This window comes from Danio aesculapii, chromosome 17 (assembly GCF_903798145.1).
Source record: "Danio aesculapii chromosome 17, fDanAes4.1, whole genome shotgun sequence".
Lineage (NCBI taxonomy): Eukaryota > Metazoa > Chordata > Actinopteri > Cypriniformes > Danionidae > Danio > Danio aesculapii.
In genome coordinates this window covers 36,043,330-36,063,634 of record NC_079451.1, presented here as the reverse complement: position 1 = coordinate 36,063,634, position 20,305 = coordinate 36,043,330, and the positions used below count along the sequence as shown (strand labels likewise).

The 20,305-nt window shown below is 35.4% G+C and overlaps 1 protein-coding gene across 3 annotated transcripts in view; it reads left to right on the top strand.

The window, feature by feature from the left end:
* The window catches only part of ston2 (stonin 2), a 51,309-nt gene extending 32,168 nt beyond the window's left edge, over positions 1-19,141 (top strand). The window contains exons 1-4 of one of the 3 annotated variants that reach the window (XM_056476685.1): positions 204-323; positions 3,600-5,471; positions 9,953-10,155; positions 17,609-19,141. In XM_056476685.1, coding sequence (XP_056332660.1) covers positions 3,629-5,471; positions 9,953-10,155; positions 17,609-17,686 — 2,124 coding nt within the window. In that variant the 5' untranslated portion in view covers positions 204-323; positions 3,600-3,628 and the 3' untranslated portion in view covers positions 17,687-19,141. Of the gene's footprint in view, positions 1-203; positions 324-399; positions 671-3,599; positions 5,472-9,952; positions 10,156-17,608 lie in introns of those variants that run through there. The other 2 variants (XM_056476686.1, XM_056476684.1) reach the window with 2 other exon arrangements.
* The last annotated feature ends 1,164 nt before the right edge of the window (positions 19,142-20,305 follow it).

The window sequence follows — 20,305 nt, the reverse complement described above, 5'->3', positions numbered from 1 at the left end:
ACGATCACAATGTCAGATTTTGCAGCCCTATTTTGCAATGGTGTTGTGTTCCAGCAATTGCATTTCAAAAAAAGGCTTTCTGTGAGAGTGTCAAGGAGTGGCAAAAAGTTTGTGTACAGACAGCTACCTGTCAAACTGTTGAGACTCCTCCTGTGAAGGAGGCAGGCAGACCAACAGGCTTCTGCATGTCTGTGCGGGCACTTGGCGGACAGGGGAGGTCACATGACCTGCTTCCTACTGCATGGTGTCGGAGTGAAGCCTCACAATTGGTGTCCCATCTGTTTCCTCTCTTTAGCACCTGGGCTCTCGCGTCTGCTGTACTGGTGAGTCTATTTCCCTGCACTGTTGCTTTGTGACTTAGCACAGAGTGTTTGTTTGAAAGTTTGGGCTTAGAACTGCTCGAGGGTCTAGAGTGCTGTGGTTTGAGTTTTGCATTTTTCCTTTAGCCTATCGTCCTTCCTCTTTTAGGGAATATTTAATATGACTGGACATCTTTTAAAGCTGATTGGGCATGTTTGCATATTTCGGTTCTCCATTTTACGATTGGGTAGTTTGCTTTGAAAAAAAGAGTGTTCGTTGTATTCACACTTGGCATTGTTTATATCGCTTCGGGATCAGCAGTCTATCCATGCTGAGATCTACTTGGAGCTGGGAGTTTGAAGAAATACCAGTAAGTTGATGCTTAGCAACTGGCTTGTGTTTGCGTTATTTACTTAGAACAGACTTTTTACCCTGCAAATTTATATATATATATATATATATATATATATATATATATATATATATATATATATATATATATATATATATAGTTGAAGTCAGAATTATTAGCCCCCCTGAATTATTAGCCCCCCTGTTAGGTTAACTAGGCATGATAGGGTAATTAGGGAAGTTATTGTATAACGATGGTTTGTTCTGTAGACTATCTTAAAGGGGCTAATAATTTTGACCTTAAAATGTATCTAAAGAAAATTAAAAACTGCTTTTATTCTAGCCGAAAAAAATAAATAAGACTTTCTCCAGAAGGAAAAATATTGTCAGACACACTGAAAATTTCCCTGCTCTGTTAAACATCATTTGTGAAATATTTAAAAAAGAAAAAAAGAAAGAAAAAAAATCAAAGGGGCGAATAATTGACTGGGCTTGACTTTAACTATATATATATATATATATATATATATATACCCGTAAACATATGTTCTGATACAATTTTCATTTCTCCCCCTGGCTGATTTTTAGCCTTTGTAAGAACATGAACAAACTTGCTTTGGAGGCAGATACTGTTCATAAGAATTCATGTTCGAGACATTGCTTTTTTTTTCTAAACCTGGATAATCTTTTAACCTCCTCCCTCCAGGGCTAATAAGATCTGAGCCCTGAAATCTGAGTCTCTTTATCTTTGTGGCTGCTTCTGTGTTTGCACACGTCTTTTATTGTAGTCTTTTTATTAGTTTCTGTTATAGTAATTGTTTCAGTTGAGTAGATTTGTAGTGCGATAAACCCTCTTAAGCTAATATGAGAAGGTTAACAAAGGCACAAGCTACAGTGCATGCACTCTCTCAGTTTAAATGGTATTTGTTTTAAGGGACAATTGAAGTACAAATTAGCCACATAGCAAAATTTGTGTTTTTTTTAGTCTGTAATTCTATTTCAGATGCTAAAATGTAGTTAGTATGTGTCTGAGTATGCATATGCATGATGTTGTTGCATAGCACAGTCATGCCAGTTTTCAGCATGCGAGATCGACCATTCACTGAGTGCTTTGTTGCATTGGCAGAGAAAGTAGGTCTGAGGTGGGGAATGCTGGTGCCTAGCAACAGGTAAAGACTGTCTCTCTAATTTGGCATTAGAGAACTAGAACAGACATGAGTTTAAGCTTGATTTCAAACTGCCAGGAGAGCAGAAAGATTTTTAATGAATAAATTATATATTTTTGCTATATTTAGGGCTTTTCTTGTAGCTTCTAACCCAAAAGTAAAGCAACATTTCATAGTTTTAATAAAAAAATGGGCTTAGTACTTCTTACAGCGAGATGCAGTGTAATATCAGTAGTGTTCCTTATATCCACTTGCATCGGGCAGTCATGAAAACACTGCATGTAGTATTGAAACAGTTTAAAGGGATTTGACCAAATTCAAAAAGTTAATTCAAGAAAAACATGATAGCAGTAAGGATATTATGAGGATGCACAATGCTAGATGCAAACGGGTCATGTGGTATTACATAGTTAGCCAGGGTGAACTATTTCTAATTTGAGAGGGAAGTCATGTTTAAATGGTTATACATGTATACATTAAACATATTGTCTATATAAACATACTTCATGAGCAATTGTCAAGGCTCAAAACTACTTTGTAAACTATAAAGCTATAAATGAATGTCAATAACAATGATAAGCTCTGGATTTTTTTACTGGATATTGTAGGCATGGGACGATAACCGGTTTCGAAGTTTACCACAGTTAGGAAAACTCAAGGTTTAAAACCGCAAAAATATTCTGTTATACCGTTCCTAAGGCATATGTAAGGTTTTTTTGATATATTTTTATGTGTTGTAAAGAAATGTTTGTTTTTGAAACTAATGAAGAGAGCACAAGTCAATTATTTATTTTAACTATTTTGTCTGACATGGTTACTGCTTCAAAATATTATAAATGTTTCCCAAAATAAAATAAATTGTGCTCAATGGGGAAAAAGTTTTTTTGTTTTACTCATTAGACATTTGAGAAGAACTTTAGAGCAGTGATCACAATATCGTCATACCGTGAAACCGTGGTATTTTTATCCAAGGTTATCATGCCGTCAGAAACTTACTGTATACAGGTGCATGTCTAGTATATTGATTTGAGAGCCAATCACACAGCAGAAATGTGCAACAATGGGAATATGTTATTAGAGATGTACCACCGAAAATGTATCATCCGAAAGTATGTTAAATCTGGAAGTATTAACAGCTTAAATTAAAATATATATTGTTATCGTCCAATATGCAAGATAATTATCAAGATTGCAGTTTGTCATATTGCCCAGCCTTAATAGGTTGTGAGAAATTTTACAAAATAACTAAAGATCTTCCATATAAACAGTCTTCTGTGTCTAAAATGGCTAAAATGTTGATTATTCAGCTATTCAATGGCTTCTAAAACTACATTATTTTTTTTAGAATGAAAAAAACAAAAACCTTCATTCTGAAAAATGTTTTCTTGTGTAGTCACACCTCTTCTCGTGGAATTATAATAAATCTACTTTTAAATAAATCTGTTGCAAGTGGAAAGAGAGTAAATTTATGCATTTGTCTATAAATCATAGTTGATTGGACTCTGCCTTCTTCCTGTAGTGGAAATGTCTTTCAGAAAATGGACAAAAATAGTCCAACCATTGTGACTCTCATTAGGTTTCAAAAATAAACTCAAAATACTCTGGAATGACTGAGGAGGTCATCCGTTTTCTTGTTTATAAGATTATGTCTGCCTCTTATATCTGACATGTCCCTTCCTCCCTTCCTGGTTATTCCTTTGAGAAAGTTCTTCTGCTAATTATAATATCAGTGCTCAAATTTTATATTAAAGTGACTTCTTTGTCTTCTTTTTTCATTGACAGATTCTTCTTTGTGCCAAGACGATGAAGGAATGAACATGGATTCATTCAACTGGACAGCAAATAACCAACACACCAATGACCAAGCTTATGTCACCTCCAACCGCTTTGCCAGCTGGGTTACTTTTGATGAGGATGAGGACTCTGTGTTCCAGCCTCCAGGGAGGCCGTCTAATATAAAACTGCATAACCTCAACAATTCTCCACTGCAGGATGCCAACAGCAACCTGATTCCCTCTTCATTTTGTGGCCAGTTGCCAGAGAGACACATCCTGGACTTGACCCCTGATGGCAACAATTCTATCTTTGCCTTTGATAACGCATTATCAAAGAACAGCGCCCCTTACAACAAGAAGAACCCCTTCCTAGATGATGACTTCTCCAACCTAAAGCCCTCTCCTATTAACCCTTTCAGTGCCTATTTTGACAAAACAGACATAAAAACTCCCCAAAGCATTGGTTTGTGTTCAGAGGCATCGGATGTCTCTGCTTTCAGCTCACCTTTTTATGGATATCAAAATGCTGATATTAAAAGGGAATCTATTATGCTTTTTTCACCTCAGAAAGACTCTACAATTGAGAAAGATAGTGTCCAGTCAGGCTTTCCTGTAGATGGTCTGAATCAGCTCAGGAATATACACATCTCTGACCCTGACCGTGATGGTAGTCCTCCTTTGCCTGATTCAGTGGATGAAGCCGACTCCACTGATTCCACCTATGAACCAGACCACATGACTCCTCAGGAAGGCTGGCCGATGCTCCTGCGTATTCCTGAGAAGAAGAACATCATGTCCTCACGCCACTGGGGACCAATATTTGTCAGGTTGACGAACAGCGGCCAGCTGCAACTTTTCTATGAGAAAGGGCTGGAAAAGCCTTTTAAAGAGTTCCAGCTGAACTCCCAGCATGAAATATCTGAGCCCAAGCTTCAGAACTACGATGAAAATGGCCGGGTTCACACCATCAGTGTAGACCACGTGGTTTACAAGGAAAAGAGGAAGATCCAGCCCAAGGTCACAGTGGTTCATATGCCTGTCAAAGAGCAAGTGGTGAAACTTGGGACTACAAACTATCAGGACTTCTTGAGCTTTCGTCACGCTCTACAGGAGAGACTTGTGGGCCTCTCAATGGACCAAGAAGGTCTCAACTGGCCAACGACTTACACTGAAGAGGAGGTCCATGTGGAGGTGAGGGATGACTTCTATGGGATTCTCTCCAAAGGAGACAGCCGCATCTTGGAGCAGCTGGTTTTTACCCGAGTGAACATGCTAGCCTTCTTGAATGGATCCCCACCTTGTAGTATCGGCCTTAATGATATCCAGGTCAAAGGTAAAGAGGTGGTTTCTCGGCATGACATAATTCCTAACACAACCTCACGTTGGATTCAACTGCGGGACTGTCGATTGCATGAGTGTGCAGACCAGTTAGAGTTTAACGAGTCACGAGCCATTACATTTAGCCCACCGGTTGGCCGTCGCTTTGAACTGCTTCGTTTCCGCACACCGTTTGCTGAAAAAACTCTTCCCTTCACTCTGAGAACTGTTGCTTGTGTCAAGGGTGCAGAAGTGGAGATGCAGTCCTGGCTAGTAATGTCAACGGGATTCTCATCCAATCGGGATCCTTTAACGTTAACACCATGTGAGAATGTTGCAATCCGTTACCCTATACCAGAAATTTGGGCAAAGAACTTTAGGCGGGAGAGTGTGACAGGAGAGAAGTCTCTGAAGGCTCGCTTCAACAAAGGAGCCAGCTTTGGTTCGACTAGCACATCAGGGTCTGAACCAGCCATGAGGGTCACGCTCGGCACAGCCAAATACGAACAGGCCTTTAAGTCTGTAGTATGGAGGATTAGTCGCCTGCCGGACAAGAACTCAGGTGGGATCTTAGGGCTTAATTTGGTAGTCATGGTGTCAAATGATGAGACCGTAGGAATGAACTTAGCATGCTGGACTTTTCATATGATCATAAGTCATGCAGTTATGATTTCATAATCTGTCACTTGTGTGTACTTGTGCTTATATCTAATGATAAATATTTGGTCATACTGCATTTTAAGGTACAATTTCTACAAACCGTTAACTTATGCTGCGTCCACATCAGATGCGGATGAAGCGTCAAGCATGAGTGATTTACAAATTTTAAATTGTGATTTACAATGCAAAGATGCAAATAGACATCCTGTGCGAATGAAGTGGCACGAGTTGAGCATTTTGCATAAAACGTCCGAGTTGGAAAATCGGAACTTAAATTGCAGACATTCACAGTGCTTTAACCAATCATGAGCTTGCTTTTGTAGGGGCGTGATTATGACGTAGTGCCTGTTGTTGGTGTCCCGAGAGGAAACCCTCTTGCCGACATTGGACAAGAGTTAATCAAACTGGACTCCTCCATCAACCATGTACAGTTTCTGGAGGAGTTGATGAACTCACAGAGTTGGGTGCAGACATGGCGCCAAATGCATATACACAGTTTTTCTGCCTTCCTAAATCACATAAACACAGCTGTTCTCTCAATAAAATCCATGTTAGCAATTTGGAAACGAAGCCAGAGTCACCGGGCAGACAAAAGCGTGATGTGAATTTGACGCGTGAATGAAGCAAATTAGCATGATTTTATATGCGCGTGCCTCATCTGGTGTGAACACAGCATAAGACTTTTAGCTTAAAAAATGTACTAATTTGCTGCTTATTAAAAGTTAGTAAAGTAGTTGCTGGGTTTAGGGATTAGGGACGTAGAATAAGATCATGTACTTTATAAGTAACAATAAACATGCTAATAAGCAACTAGTTAAAAGTGGGAATTGTTCCCTATACTAAAGTGTTACCAAATGTTTTTGTTCATTTGGTAAGCTACAAAAATATAGGATATAGAAGATATAGGATTAACATAGCCATGTTATGGTCTCTATATCAAGATCATGCTTGCCTTGTTCTCCTCCGCTACTCTTATCCAATAGTAGACTTTTTAATTATATCTAGATTCTGTATTTCATTAGATGAATCAAATCGATCAAGTCATTTGCGACTTTTTCTTAGTGTCTCTCTAGCTTGTATAATGATTTTGCTGTTGCTCTCAAGTAATGCTACTTGTGCTTTCTTTGTATTGGCATGCTGAGAATATTAGCATAGATAGTAGATTAAAGGTTTTATGCTGAATAGATCCTCACAAACTTCCAAATCACAATGCAGTGCTAATAAGCAATGCCTCTTAATGCAGTATTGACTATCAATGCAAGTGCATTGATGTAGAAATAATCTTTTATCCTGTTTTGTTGCTTTTCTGTTGTCATAGCATTTGCATTGCGACCAGTGCTGGTATTCTTTTTTTTCTGTCAATGGCAAATGCTTTAGGCTTTTCAATAGTACATCAGCAGGGATCCCCTCCCCCTGCGTGAGCCTGATTGGTGAGACAAAACTCAAGCTGTCATTATCTATTAATTCACAGGCTCACTGTCTGACATCCCTGAGCTTTACAGTTCAGCACAATGAGCTTTCCTTAAACAATTTCTCTTTGTGTTTTTTCACTTTTTCTTCGCTTGAGTAGTATTACAAGGAATAGTGTGCAAACATTTAAATATCTGCTGTTCATTTATTCATCCTCAGGCAGTTTAGCTTGTAGGTGACTTAGGGCTGGACGATAAAGAAAAAACATTATCATGATATGATCTTTAATATCATTCGATATTGATAATTATTATTATAATTTTTTTTACAATATTAGGAATATTAGGATTTTTTTTATTTGACCATTTTATTTTAATTTACCAACATTACTAAGGTTAATATTTAAAAAAAATAAACAAAAGTATTTTGTCCCTTAGGTCTTATAATAAAATAAACAAGTGCTAAAGAGACACAAACTTAATTAATAAGTAAAATGTTACAAAGTGTGTGCAATGATAAAGTGTTCATGCTGAACTATCAAAGCAAACTTTAGGGTTGATCAACATCTATAGGGTGTCTATAATAATCACACAGTAATACACAAACTGTATCAACAAAACAAATTATGATAATCAAATCTGAGCCTTCAAGTAAAGGAACCAACCATCATTATTCAAATAAATATTGCAACATTGCAAATTGTGAAGTTGAATAACTACATTACCCCGAATAAAAAATAATCTTTCAGATGGGGATGCTAGTGGCTGGGATGCACAAGAAAAGAAACCAAAAAGCCACTCTGGCGACATCCTTACATCCTTTTTTTATATACAATCTCTTCACTGCTAATTGTCATGGCACTCATGTTTGTGTGTTGTTATTTCTATGTAAGGTGCCTTAACCCAACCAGAGTCCGCTCACATGTTGTGTTTAAAAGCATGTGAAAAGCGTGAGAACGTGGATTTGGTTTATTTCACCATTTTCATTGCGCTTTGTGCTCGCTCTCCTCTGGTATCTCTCATAACTAGGCGACCATCTACCGTTTTTCTCAGAGGATGACAAACGAACAAACCTTTGCTGCGGTTCCGAAACTAGTTTGTATTTATGAAGAGAATGAAAAAGCACTGCTGTGTTTGGATGCTCTGTGTTTGTCTAAGTCTGCCATTATTACCGAAATATTTATATTGCATACAAAGTGTGAAGCAAATTGGTTCGTTCTGCTTGCATGAATCGCTGTGTGCATGTGGAATTCTGAAATGTTTTCACATACGCGCCACTTGTGTCAAGCCAGACACCTTGATTGGAAATAAACCTAGGCTAAATTCCTTCCAAGGCGCATGCTCAGCAGCCACATTTTAATAAAGCTGTAGCACTTCATGCCGAACTTTTTTTGACAATGGTTATTGACAATGGTGATCGGTCAGTTAAGTTTTGAAACCTTTTTATCGCCCAAGCACTAAGGCGACTTTTTGTTTTTGAGTTGAACAATAAGACTTTTATCTGAAAATGTGATGAGTCAGATGTTTGCAAATTTTAATACAAGTCATTATGCAATAGGAAGCCCAGGAACTTTTGCCAAGGCTATGAATTACAGGCGATAATGTTGTAAATAATTTGTAAATTATACAGTAGTTTCTTGCACAGACCGTTTTTCACTTCACAAGACCTCAAAATACTTCCAGCAGCCATGTGTATTAATTCAGTGCTGAAAGAAAAAAGCCACCTACATCTTGGATGGCTTGAGGATGAATAAATAATTTGTTTGGGTAAAAATGTTTGGGTGAACTTTTCTTTTAACTTCTTTAAATTCCAAAAACCTTAATACTAAAAGGGCAAAAAAGCACTATAACTATAATAAAAATAGACTTAAGACATAAAACTTTTTTTCAAAAAGTTCAAAAAAACCACACAATAGCTTTACATGGATGTTTACATTAAGCTTGTTAAAGCTTGCAGAAATGTAGATTGTTTGCATATTCAAACATGTCAGTAAGCAGAAAATGTAGAATTATTGCATATTCGAGCATGTCAGAATGAAAACACAATTAGTACGTTTACATGGACACCAACAATCTGATTTTTATGCGATTAAGACAATACTCTGATTAAGAGTCTACCATGTAAACAGTGATTTTTATTTATTTATTTAATTTAATCCGATTAAGGTCATAATCCAACTAAATAGAAAGTGAATTAAGACATGTGGAGTATGCCGATTTTAGTCGCATTATTGACGTGTAGTACAGACATGTAAACAGCGCAATCAAACAGTCTTTGTAGGATTTTCGCTGCATTTTGCGACAGGATATTCTATACACACACACGGCTGTTTGACACTGTTTTCTGCACCTACCGAATCAGTAAAGGACCACAGACACCTGCATCATGAAATGCTGAGTTTTTTTTTCCCATATGATGTGCGGTATCAAATTCCATTAAAACAACACTCTTCCAGAAGTTCATTCTCCCATCCAATATCTCATTTGTCGCGGGGGGCATGCATGTAATGTTCCTGAATGAAAGTGAAAGTCCCAAACTGCAGTAAAGTTGACAAATTAAAAATGAAACACCCAAAATTAGATGAATCTCCGGTGGAAATGTGGCTATCATGGTGACACAATGATGTTAATAGAATTATGTGCTATAACATGTAAAACGGGATCATGAAATGAACATTCAAAAAGCAACTCATGTAAACACCTTAATCATATTATTGTCTTATTCAGATTAGGGTAAATAATTTGATTACTGATGTCCATGTAGGCGTCGCCACTGACTGTATAATCAGCTAAAGTGACATGCCTTCATAATTTTCTGCTCATTTTACCAGAATTGATGCCAATTCTATGATGCTGTTAAATTGATCGTGTCCTGTGGGTTAGGTTCATGTAAAACATCCACTTGTAGTTTGCATGAAGTGATTATAATTGCATACATTCTATTAATGTGGTTGTGGTGGTATTTTGTTCGTAGCACTGGGTCATCCTCATACATTCTTCTGTCGTTTGGAGCTGGGATCGGATTGGGAGGTGCCGCAGACATTTGAATGCATGGTGGAGGTGGAGTTTGACATGCCTTCTGCTTCTGCGTCCAAAGCCGCTGTTCGCTCTCTGTCTGTGGGGGACAAAACTGACTTGAAGAAATGGATCACCTACAAATCGCATTACTCCTATCAGGTATTCTGTGTGTGTGTGTGTGTGTGTGTGTGTGTGTGTGTGTGTGTGTGTGTGTGTGTGTGTGTGTGTGTGTGTGTCTGTGTCTGTGTCTGTGTGTGTGTGTGTGTGTGTGTGTGCGTGTGTGTGTGTGTGTGCGTGTGTGTGTGCGTGTGTGTGTGTGTGTGTGTGTGTGTGTGAAAGAGAGAGGGAAGGGAGTAGTAAGATATGCTTCATTTCACTAAAGTTGTCCTCTAGGCAAGGATGAATTATGTAAAAGTAACGCACATGTTCCAACATCCAAAAAAGGCTGTAAGCTGTTCTACATTGAGTTACATGTTTTAATTTTAGTTGTAATCATAAATTGGGACATTTTTAAATGCCCAGTTCTATCACCAGTTCAGTTTCCATAATCGTACTTGCACAAAGCATTATATATATATATATATATATATATATATATATATATATATATATATATATATATATATATATATATATATATATATATATATATATATATATATATATGTATGTATTTATATATGTGTGTGTGTGTGTGTGTGTGTATATTAAGGGTGCAATGATACGCATAGAATAAGTACAAAATATAATGTTTTCAGTGCAACTATGCTCAACAAGGCATCCCAAATGACGTGACATGCTGCCTTCCCCACCCACCTCCAAACACTACTCCAGTCAGGCACATGCTGCACTAGCTCGCAAAATGGCTAGTGACGTTAATGTAATCCTCCTATAACCAACAGTGGATCTGACGTTATGAGGGTGATGGCAAGAGAGTGGTGAAAAAAAAACAATGACAACTGCTATGACAGTAAGCTAATTTAGCGGTAATATTTGAGCATGTCAACTCATTTACATGGAAACAAGCGCACTACGCAAGTATCCCCGCAGTATTCAGATAGGCAATTCCTACGGATTGGAACAGGGCAAAAAAAATCACTGAGGCGACCGGTACATTTATAGCTGTGGATATGAGACGAGGCTCAAAATTGCGACCGTTTTTGTCGCATATGTGCCCGAATTTTATCTATGCGACCTCAAAATATATTTGGGAGCATTTGTGCATAAAATTTATGTTGTGTGACCAGTTGCGCGGAATTAGGAGGCATTCACGAATTAAGCATCTTTGCACCTAAAACTGTCAAACGCAGTGCTCAGGAAATGCTTTAAAACAGTCGTCATGTCAATTTGCTGAAGTAAACAGCCCGCAATACTTGCCCCGCCTTCAAGCTTTTCTTATTGGCCCACTGCACTAGAACAGAACCCGAATGGATTGGTTAATATCAGCTGTCAATCACTCAGTTCCGATGACAGGGTGCTACAGCCGTGAAAATGTAAAGGTCTGGATATGAAAGAATGAAAACAACACTGACAGATTTAGTTTTAGAAACCACCTACACTTACAATTAAAGGCACATCTGATTAGTGATCATGTAATGAATGTCAATCAATTAGGTTAATTAGGCAGGTTAGAGTAATTAGGCAATATATATAAAAAAATAATTTATATATTATAATTTATATATATATATATATATATATATATATATATATATATATATATATATATATATATATATATATATATATATATATATATATATATATATATATATATATATATATATATATATATATATATATATATATATATATATATATACATTTTATATATACATTTTATATATACATTTTATATATATTGCCTAATTACTCTAACCTACCTAATTAACCTAGTTAAGGCTTTAAATGTCACTTTAAGCTGTATAGAAATGTCTTGAAAAATATCTAGTAAAATGTTATGTACTGTCATCATGGCAAAGATCAAATAAATCAGTTATTAAAAATTAGTTATTAAAACTATTAGGATTAGAAATGTGTTAAATCTGTTCTCAATTAAGCAGAAATTGGAGAAAAAAATAAACAGGGGGCTGGTAATTCAGGGGGGCTAATAATTCTGACTTCAACTGTAAATTTTAGTGGATGGTAAAAAGTGCTCCACAATAATAACCTTCTAGTTTGCTCACAAGGGTAGCATTTCTTTTTGTTCAGTCGATGAACTTACCATCAAACATTCACCGCTGCTGTACATTTCGATGTTTGGACACATAGAGGTATGGTTGCTTATTCCACCAAAACACCAGTAAAGACATGGGTTATTGCAAAACAAGATGGAGATTTCAGTGCAGCAATTGCAGGGCAGGGTACGTTATTTATGTTCTTCTGGATTTTATATAAGTGTGTTGGTGTTTGTATCTGATTTTTATATAACACATTACATACAATACACATAGTTAGGTATGTATATAATCTTTATTAGTGCTTCCAAAAAAATAACCGCTTTCAAAAAGGTTCATACCTTTTATAATGTTAATTACATGCCGCCTTTTCTTCTGTTTTTAATCCAGTTTCTTGAACTTTTCCCCCTTTTTCTCCCTATTGAGCTAAAACTTTTAGAAGTCTATAAAAGCTGTTTGGTGTTTATCATTTTGGCCGATTTAAACAATTATAAACAACACAAAACATAAACATTTTCTGATTGCAATTCCTATGTAGAAGAATAACTTCTCGCACATCATCAATGACATCATGTGAAAACAACTTATTAGTGTTAAGTATTAGTTTTGTGATCCTTGAGTAGGGTCTTAATCCATTTTAATAATTTCATTAAATTAATGTCATTGTTCTAAATTTGGCTTAATTTTTTTATATACATTGATTATGTGACTTTTTTAAGCAGCTTGATAGATTGTATAGCTTTGATACTTAAGAGTATTTTCATCTTCTTCACTGACACAACTTACCCTACCTGCCACAGTGATTAAACCTATATTCAGACCATATTATATTCTATACATCTGTCCTTCCCCTCCAAATTACATTTCAGAAGCCTGCTAATTTAATGAGCTTATTTGCTGGTGATTTTCAAGCCCCTCAGGCTGGGGCTGAGTTAAATGTCATGTACCCTCAGACAAAGCCACCGAAAGACAAGTTGTCCCCCTGAAGCGAGCCGCTGTTTCAGCTGCCAGAGCTCGTTTTCCCTTCTGCAATTCAAAACATGTCATTAAGGTGGCTGGAGCTTCTTTCCACAAACATCTGTTCTCATTACTGTTCAGCAACCACAGGGAGTGATTCATCACCGAGCAGAGGTGCGCAACAAACAGCACAAGATGTAAAACTCTGCCTGTAACCTGTGTATAGGAATGACAGTAAACCTGCTGATGAAGCATCTTGCTGTATATGATTAATGCATTGTAGCAGCTTGTTCAGAAAGTTTAGTCTGGATCAGAATTTTCTAGATTTGGAAATACTCAGCCATCTTACTTTTGTGTCAGTTTCGTATCAAGTAAACTTGGATTAGATCACGGTGATTCAGATACAAACCACTTCTTCTGATTTCTAAAACTAGATTACTAGTATTCTAAATACAATCACAATTTAGACTACTACAATGTAGAAAATTAGTTGCTACCTTGAATTTTTAAGTTGAATCAAACTATCTTTACAAGTCATTTTAAATTACAATACATTAAACTAGCTTAAAACAATAAAGGGCATCTATTTTACTCCTCTTTAAAGATTTAATATAAGTCTTATGTGTCTCCAGAATGTGTCTGTAAAGTTTCATCTCAAAACACCCATCAAGATTGTTTATTATACCTTTCAGCAGGGGGGTAGATTTAGGGTGGACGGAGGGGACGTGTCCCCACCAATATCCACCAATTACTGAAATGTCCCCAACAATAATTTAATTCACTTAAAAACATTGCGCTGTCAATATAAACCTACACATGCCGAAAGGGTTAAATCATGAATTAAAAGGGTTAAAAAATGTTCTCTTCTTGAGTCGAACCGCCAGTTCTCTTAGAGTAACATCTCCAATTTCGGTTGAAACAATTTGTCCGAAAAACTACAGTCTGCTCCATCTTTTAATAAGACATGTTTAATTTGTACGAAAAGTAAACGAAAGTCTTTATTAAACTCTCTCTTTATCAGTTAACATTACACTATCAGGCCTGTAGCCAGCTTATTGAAAGGATGGGTTATTTGTTTTCTGAAAAACTGAACCTTTTTGCAGTTATTCGCCTGATTTTCTATTTAATTATGAGGTATAAATATTACATTTTAGTGACATATTAAGAACTATTTTTTGCTGGATTATATTGTTGGATACTTATTATAACTACAATTATTGATGTACCAAAAATGTTTGTATAGTAAATTATTTCCTAGCATTTTGGCAAATTGCTTTTTTTACACATGTGCATTTAAACTATAAGTTTATCTCACAGTTTTATAAATGATAAAAATACTTCTAATTAGAAATAAGAACTTTTAATTCTTAGAATAAAGAAATGAAGAGTTCAGATGCCAAAACCTCTAAATGCCATTAGCATTAGCATGCTGCAAATTAGCATTTTTCTCAGCCTCATTTTTTTATTTTCACTTATTTCACTTTGAAGGCAATGGAAAGAACGTATTTGTCACTATAAAAGTAAAATCACTGAGTCCACACACAGGAGTTGGAGAAAAATGCCAATTTTAGAAGAAAATATTAAAAGGCATTTAGATGTTTTTGCATTTAAGCTCTTCAAATATGAAAATATACTTATTTTTAAAATACTATTTTTTTTATCATAATTTTTTTGAGGAAATCTGTTAAAACTTGATTTAAATTAAAAACTGAAGCCTATTGGCAAATAACAAACTGGCCAGTGCATTCAACCCTCCTCAGTGAGAATTTGGCCATTTGAATAATAAGATAAATTCAAACATAATAATAATAATCCAACTTTTGGTCTTTCAAACCACCTGAACCCCCTTGGCTATGCGCCTGACTATTTAATTTAACTTAATAATTGTATGAAGAGGGGATTAATTAATAATATATTTTAATAACAGTTAAATAATTAATAGCAATATATAAAATATATAATATAAAAAAAACAATATTTTTCTTGGCGGGGGTGTGGGGGGATTCTATTCACTCATTCCCCCCCAATGTCAAGTGCAAACCTACACCCTCGCCTTTCAGAATATTAGAACTTTTCTGCTCTGAACACAATGTAGCTGTTTTTGTTGCCTGTGCCTTTAATGCTAGTTCTCCCCGCCCACCGTTCCTACTGTTTTTGACAGGATACATATTAATATCCACTGCTGTATGGATATCCGTTATGTTAATGTACAAAATAAACCTGATTTAACATTGATTTGATGATGACACATTTGAGGATGATTGATGATCACAGCGAGCTAAACAGCACTTGTAATCCCAGTTGCTTCGTGCACGTCCTGTCGTGTTAATATGATTATACACGTTCCTACAGAGACATGTTAATATGCGGCTGTCAATTCGGTGGGCGGGGAAACCACACTCCTACATCACGTTGTGGTGGGCCTCAAAATGCACGGGATTTGGATCCTATTTTAACGTCAGGAAATTTTAAAAAGAGACGTATTATCTTTATATCACCCCAGTATGACTGTGGACACACTATACTTGCACACAGTTCTGTCCAAACAGCTTACAAAAGATGGTTTTCATCATAGGTGCCCTTTAAATTAAATCTCATAACCTTAAAAAATTAAGTTGAAACATAATTAACTCATTTAAATGGCAATAATAATTGTTAAAAGTTAAAAAAAAGGTATATCGTCGTAGCTAATATGAGATTTGAATTGGTGTGTTAAGTTAGCTTACTGTTTATTAAAAATTGTAAAGTTAATTTGATGAAACTTTAAAAAAAAAATTTTAGTATTTTTTGAAGTTTTTTTTTTCTCTGTAGCTATGTTTTAAAACAACCACACGCAGCATTGTCAGTGTGGAGTAACAATAATATTTTTAATTGAAGAGACAATGAAACAAACAGTAAAAGAAACATTTTTGCCTTAAATTAAAATAACCTTATTAAGTTGATTACACAAAACTGACTTAAAACCAGTGGTGTAAAGAGTACTGAAAAATCATACTCAAGTAAAAGTCCCATTACTTGGCCAAAAATATAGTGCAAGTAGAGTAAAAGTATCTGTTGTAAATTGTACTCAAAATATGTGTAAAAAGTGAGTATTAAGCTGTGAAAAGCTGCTGCGTTTATATGCAATTTGTGCATGTGTGTGTAAACGTAACATTCTGTAGTGCATTTAGTTATTGTTTAAGACTATTTGAAGATTTCATCCCAGCAGGCACAGGATGTCAACATGATGTCAGATTGACGTTGTACCCCAATGTCGTGGGACATTACACTTTTTCAGAACCCCACTTCAGCTCGATGTCAATGTCCAATGTCGGACAGATGTTTAATTTTGGCTACTTTCCAACGCAACCTAAATACAACAAAATATCAAAGTCTAATGACGTTACAGCTTGTGGTTGTGTGGATATTACCAATATGACATCTGTCAGACGTTGGATTTTGGTTGCCATACCTGACGAATAAATGACAGTGTTTGACGTCAAGGTTTGATGAGATAGTAGGTTGATAACACAACCTAAAGTCAATAAAACATCAATGTCATTTCAAGTCATTATTGGACATCAAAATAGCATTCTCCTTAGACGCTGGTGACCTAAATATAACCTTATATTAATATCTTATGATGTTGTGTGTCTGCTGGGATCAGTGACAAGCAGTCTAAACAGTCTCTGTCATTGCCTGTAAAGATTTCGGACACCTTTAAAGCTTTTTATAAAAGTGTCCATGTCTTGTAAATGTTCAGTATGATGCGATTAACTATCTATGTGTGATTTGATTGGACAGGAATCACAGGACTGATTATGGCTTAGTAGTTATGTAGTTATGGCCTAAAAGTACCAATACAGCACTAAAAAATTAACTCAAGGGAAAGTAAAAATACACACTTTAAAAACTACTTAACAAATTACAATTATTGAAAAAAACTACTCAATGACAGTAATTTGAGTATTTGTTGAGTATTTGTAATTTGTTACTTTACACCACTGCTTAAAACAGCTTATACTACGTAAAAAATGTAAGTCCAAAACATGATGAACTTTAGTTTTTTTTAGTAATTACCACAAAAACATGTTATGACATAGTGATCATAATTTTTTAGTGTATAAACATCACCTTCCTTTTTATATGATTGGGTTTCAAATCATAAAGAGGTTACAAGCTTGATACATTTTGAACAACACAAACTGAGCGTATTCAAAAATATGATTGAATTTTTTGAAGATTTTGAAGATTGATCTAATCCAAATTAAGAATCCCTTGTTTTTCTTTTTTTAACAACAAATTCTCAAGATTTGATCTAATGTTGATAGTGATTTGATCCAATCCAAACAGCTGCCCCTAAGTGATGCTTGAGTTTAGTGTATTCTGTTGGTTATACAGTGAACTCAAATTTCTTGCCTTGTAAGTGACTGCCTCCTTGTGGTGAACATTAGCTATTGTTCTACTACTAACTTGCACTTGCCTCTGTTGTCCTGTAGGTGGCGGTGGAGCAGAAGAATGAAACCACAGTGGAGGGAACTCCAAGTGAGAGATCTAGTGAGTGCACTCAGCAGTGAGGAACTACAAGAGGGAGGTTTACAGGTTGCACTTGATGAACAAGAGGAAGTTCGGCCCTGACCTTGGGTAGCTTTCGTTTACATTTTTTTTTTGTGTAATTTTGAAATGAAACTAAGACATATTTTCAGGATGAATAATAGGGGAAATGGAAACACTGCTGAATATTTCTAGAACTCTATGTGTCCAAATTATTTCAAGAATGTAACGTGCTGTTACAGCAAATTCTTATGATTTTGTTTTATGGATATGGAAACCCACATAGCAAATTATTTCCAGTCATGATTTGTGTTAAAAAAAGTATATTTTTACCTATGAAGTGTCATTTGTGTAGGGTTACAGGTCAGATTTCTTGCTATTTAATTATTTACCAAGGATAACTAGGGACTGACACATTTCAGAGCTTTTGAATTAGAAGTCTAATTTCTAATAAAATAAATAAATAAATGCTAGTATAACAACAAGGTACCATCAAAATGTTTACCTTAGATTTATAAGCACATTTTAATTTGTTTTTATGAATATTTATATTTGAGTTCCATTCCCAAGCATTTTTCGATCAACAATTTCAAATTAAATATATAATTTACATTCAGATAACTTAACACTAAGAATCAAATCTGATGAACTGGAGATTAATTAAGTTAAAGTCCTAAAGCAATGTATTGCTATGAGGGAAATAGATTGTGAATGTCAAATACCCTTTATTTTGCACATCTCGTTGAGTTTAAGTGAGCATATTTTTATTAAGTTTAACAGTTTAAATTTGTTTCATATGAGTACAAAGTGGCCGAGAGAGCTTAACATGCTGCAATTTAAGAAAACACATACAATTCTAAAAAACGCCAGCAAATTGAGAAAAGATCCTTATCTATTTGACAGCATAAATGCTGCAAATCCTCATACCATAAACACATTTTTAAAAAACGCACTGCATTTTCACACAACGCCAATAAATTAATAAAACGCACTGAATTTTTTCACAACGCAAACAAATAGCATGGAACTGTCATGGTGGGATATTACATGGTGGGATATTACAATATTACAGAACACAAAAATTCATGTGCAGCAGTTTAAACTAAACAAACGATAATCCAAAAAACACAAGGTGACCAGCAAAAGCAAAAATGGAGAGAGCACAAAAATTAGTCTAGGTTAGAAACAAACAGGAATCCAAAAAAGAGCAAAATATAAAACTAGAAATGTCCAGACAATAACAAACAGGATTACAAAAATAAGCAAATACAAAACTAGCAAACTCCTAAGGCAACTAAAACACAAGAAAAAGGGGTTTATAAAGACAGAACTAAATTAACAAACAAGAAACAGCTGTAACAAAGAATCAGAAGTGCAAGAGGTTATAGGAAATGAAGTTCAAGGACAAAACAAGCCCTCAAGTGACTATAGAAAGGCACTGCAACAGGTGTGACAGAAGCACAATTTAAAAGTTTCAAGGGTACCTGGCTATTTAGGTTATGGTTATTTAAAATAAACAAACAAAAAACTCACCTTTCAAAGATCACCTGCAACTTCATTGAGCAACAGTCACAGCACAGCAGAATCCATCATCGTTTTTGGGTCCTCTTGAAACATTTCTGTTGTGTTCCATTGTTTCATTGTTGTTGTGAGAAAATGCAGTGCGTTTTATTAATTTGTTTGCGTTGTGAGAAAATGTAGTGCATTTTTTAATGTGTATGCATTGTGAGAGTCTGCAGTACGTGTTCTGTCAAACAGATGAAGATAATTTCTCTACTTGCTGTCGCTTTTTGAAATTGCGTGTTTTTCTCAAAATTACCACACGTTAAGCTCTCTTGCTCACCGTAAAGGAGGGCTTAAGCTGTGTTAAACTACAAACAAACTGCTGTAATTATTTGTGTGTGTGTGTGCTTTAAACACTTTTCTTCAAAAAATAGGTTTCATTTTTTTAACATTTTACTGACAAATAATAAGTGTCTAACAACAACAACAGCAAACGATATTTGAGGTAACCCTTTCTAAAACATATTTGCGCATTATTTAAGCAGCATTTCATTTCACATGTTGTTGTTTTGGTTTTGGGAGTCTCTGTTGCTTTTTTTGCAACGCTCTTTGTGCACAAACCCAGTACTAATCAAGAACCATTAAAAAAAAAATGATATAATGTATGCTTTAATCATAATAAAAATGATTATGATTCACCATTGCTGTGGTTTGTCATTAAATGCAGAGGAACCAACTTTGAAGAAGTACAATTAATAATTAAAGCATGTTTTTGGCATTCTTGTTCATATGGTCTGATGCATTTTAATTTTGCTGTAATATATGAATAGCAGGGATTCACATTACAGATGTGTAGCTGACAAACTGCAGCAACTCCCATCTATTTCAGCTCAAAGTCTTCTACTATGTGCCTGGTCTATAATAACATGCATATAGTAGGGGAGAGCAGGGACGAAAGTATCTTTATTCATAAAAATCTATTTTTAAAAGATAATATTTTAGACAGAAATATATTTTGACCGTGGTTACTAGCTCATAAGTGTGGTCTATTAATATCGGGTGTTATTTTGATGTTACTATGATATCATATTTTAAACTTTAGTTGATGTGTAATGTAGCTGTGTGAACATGAACGGCAT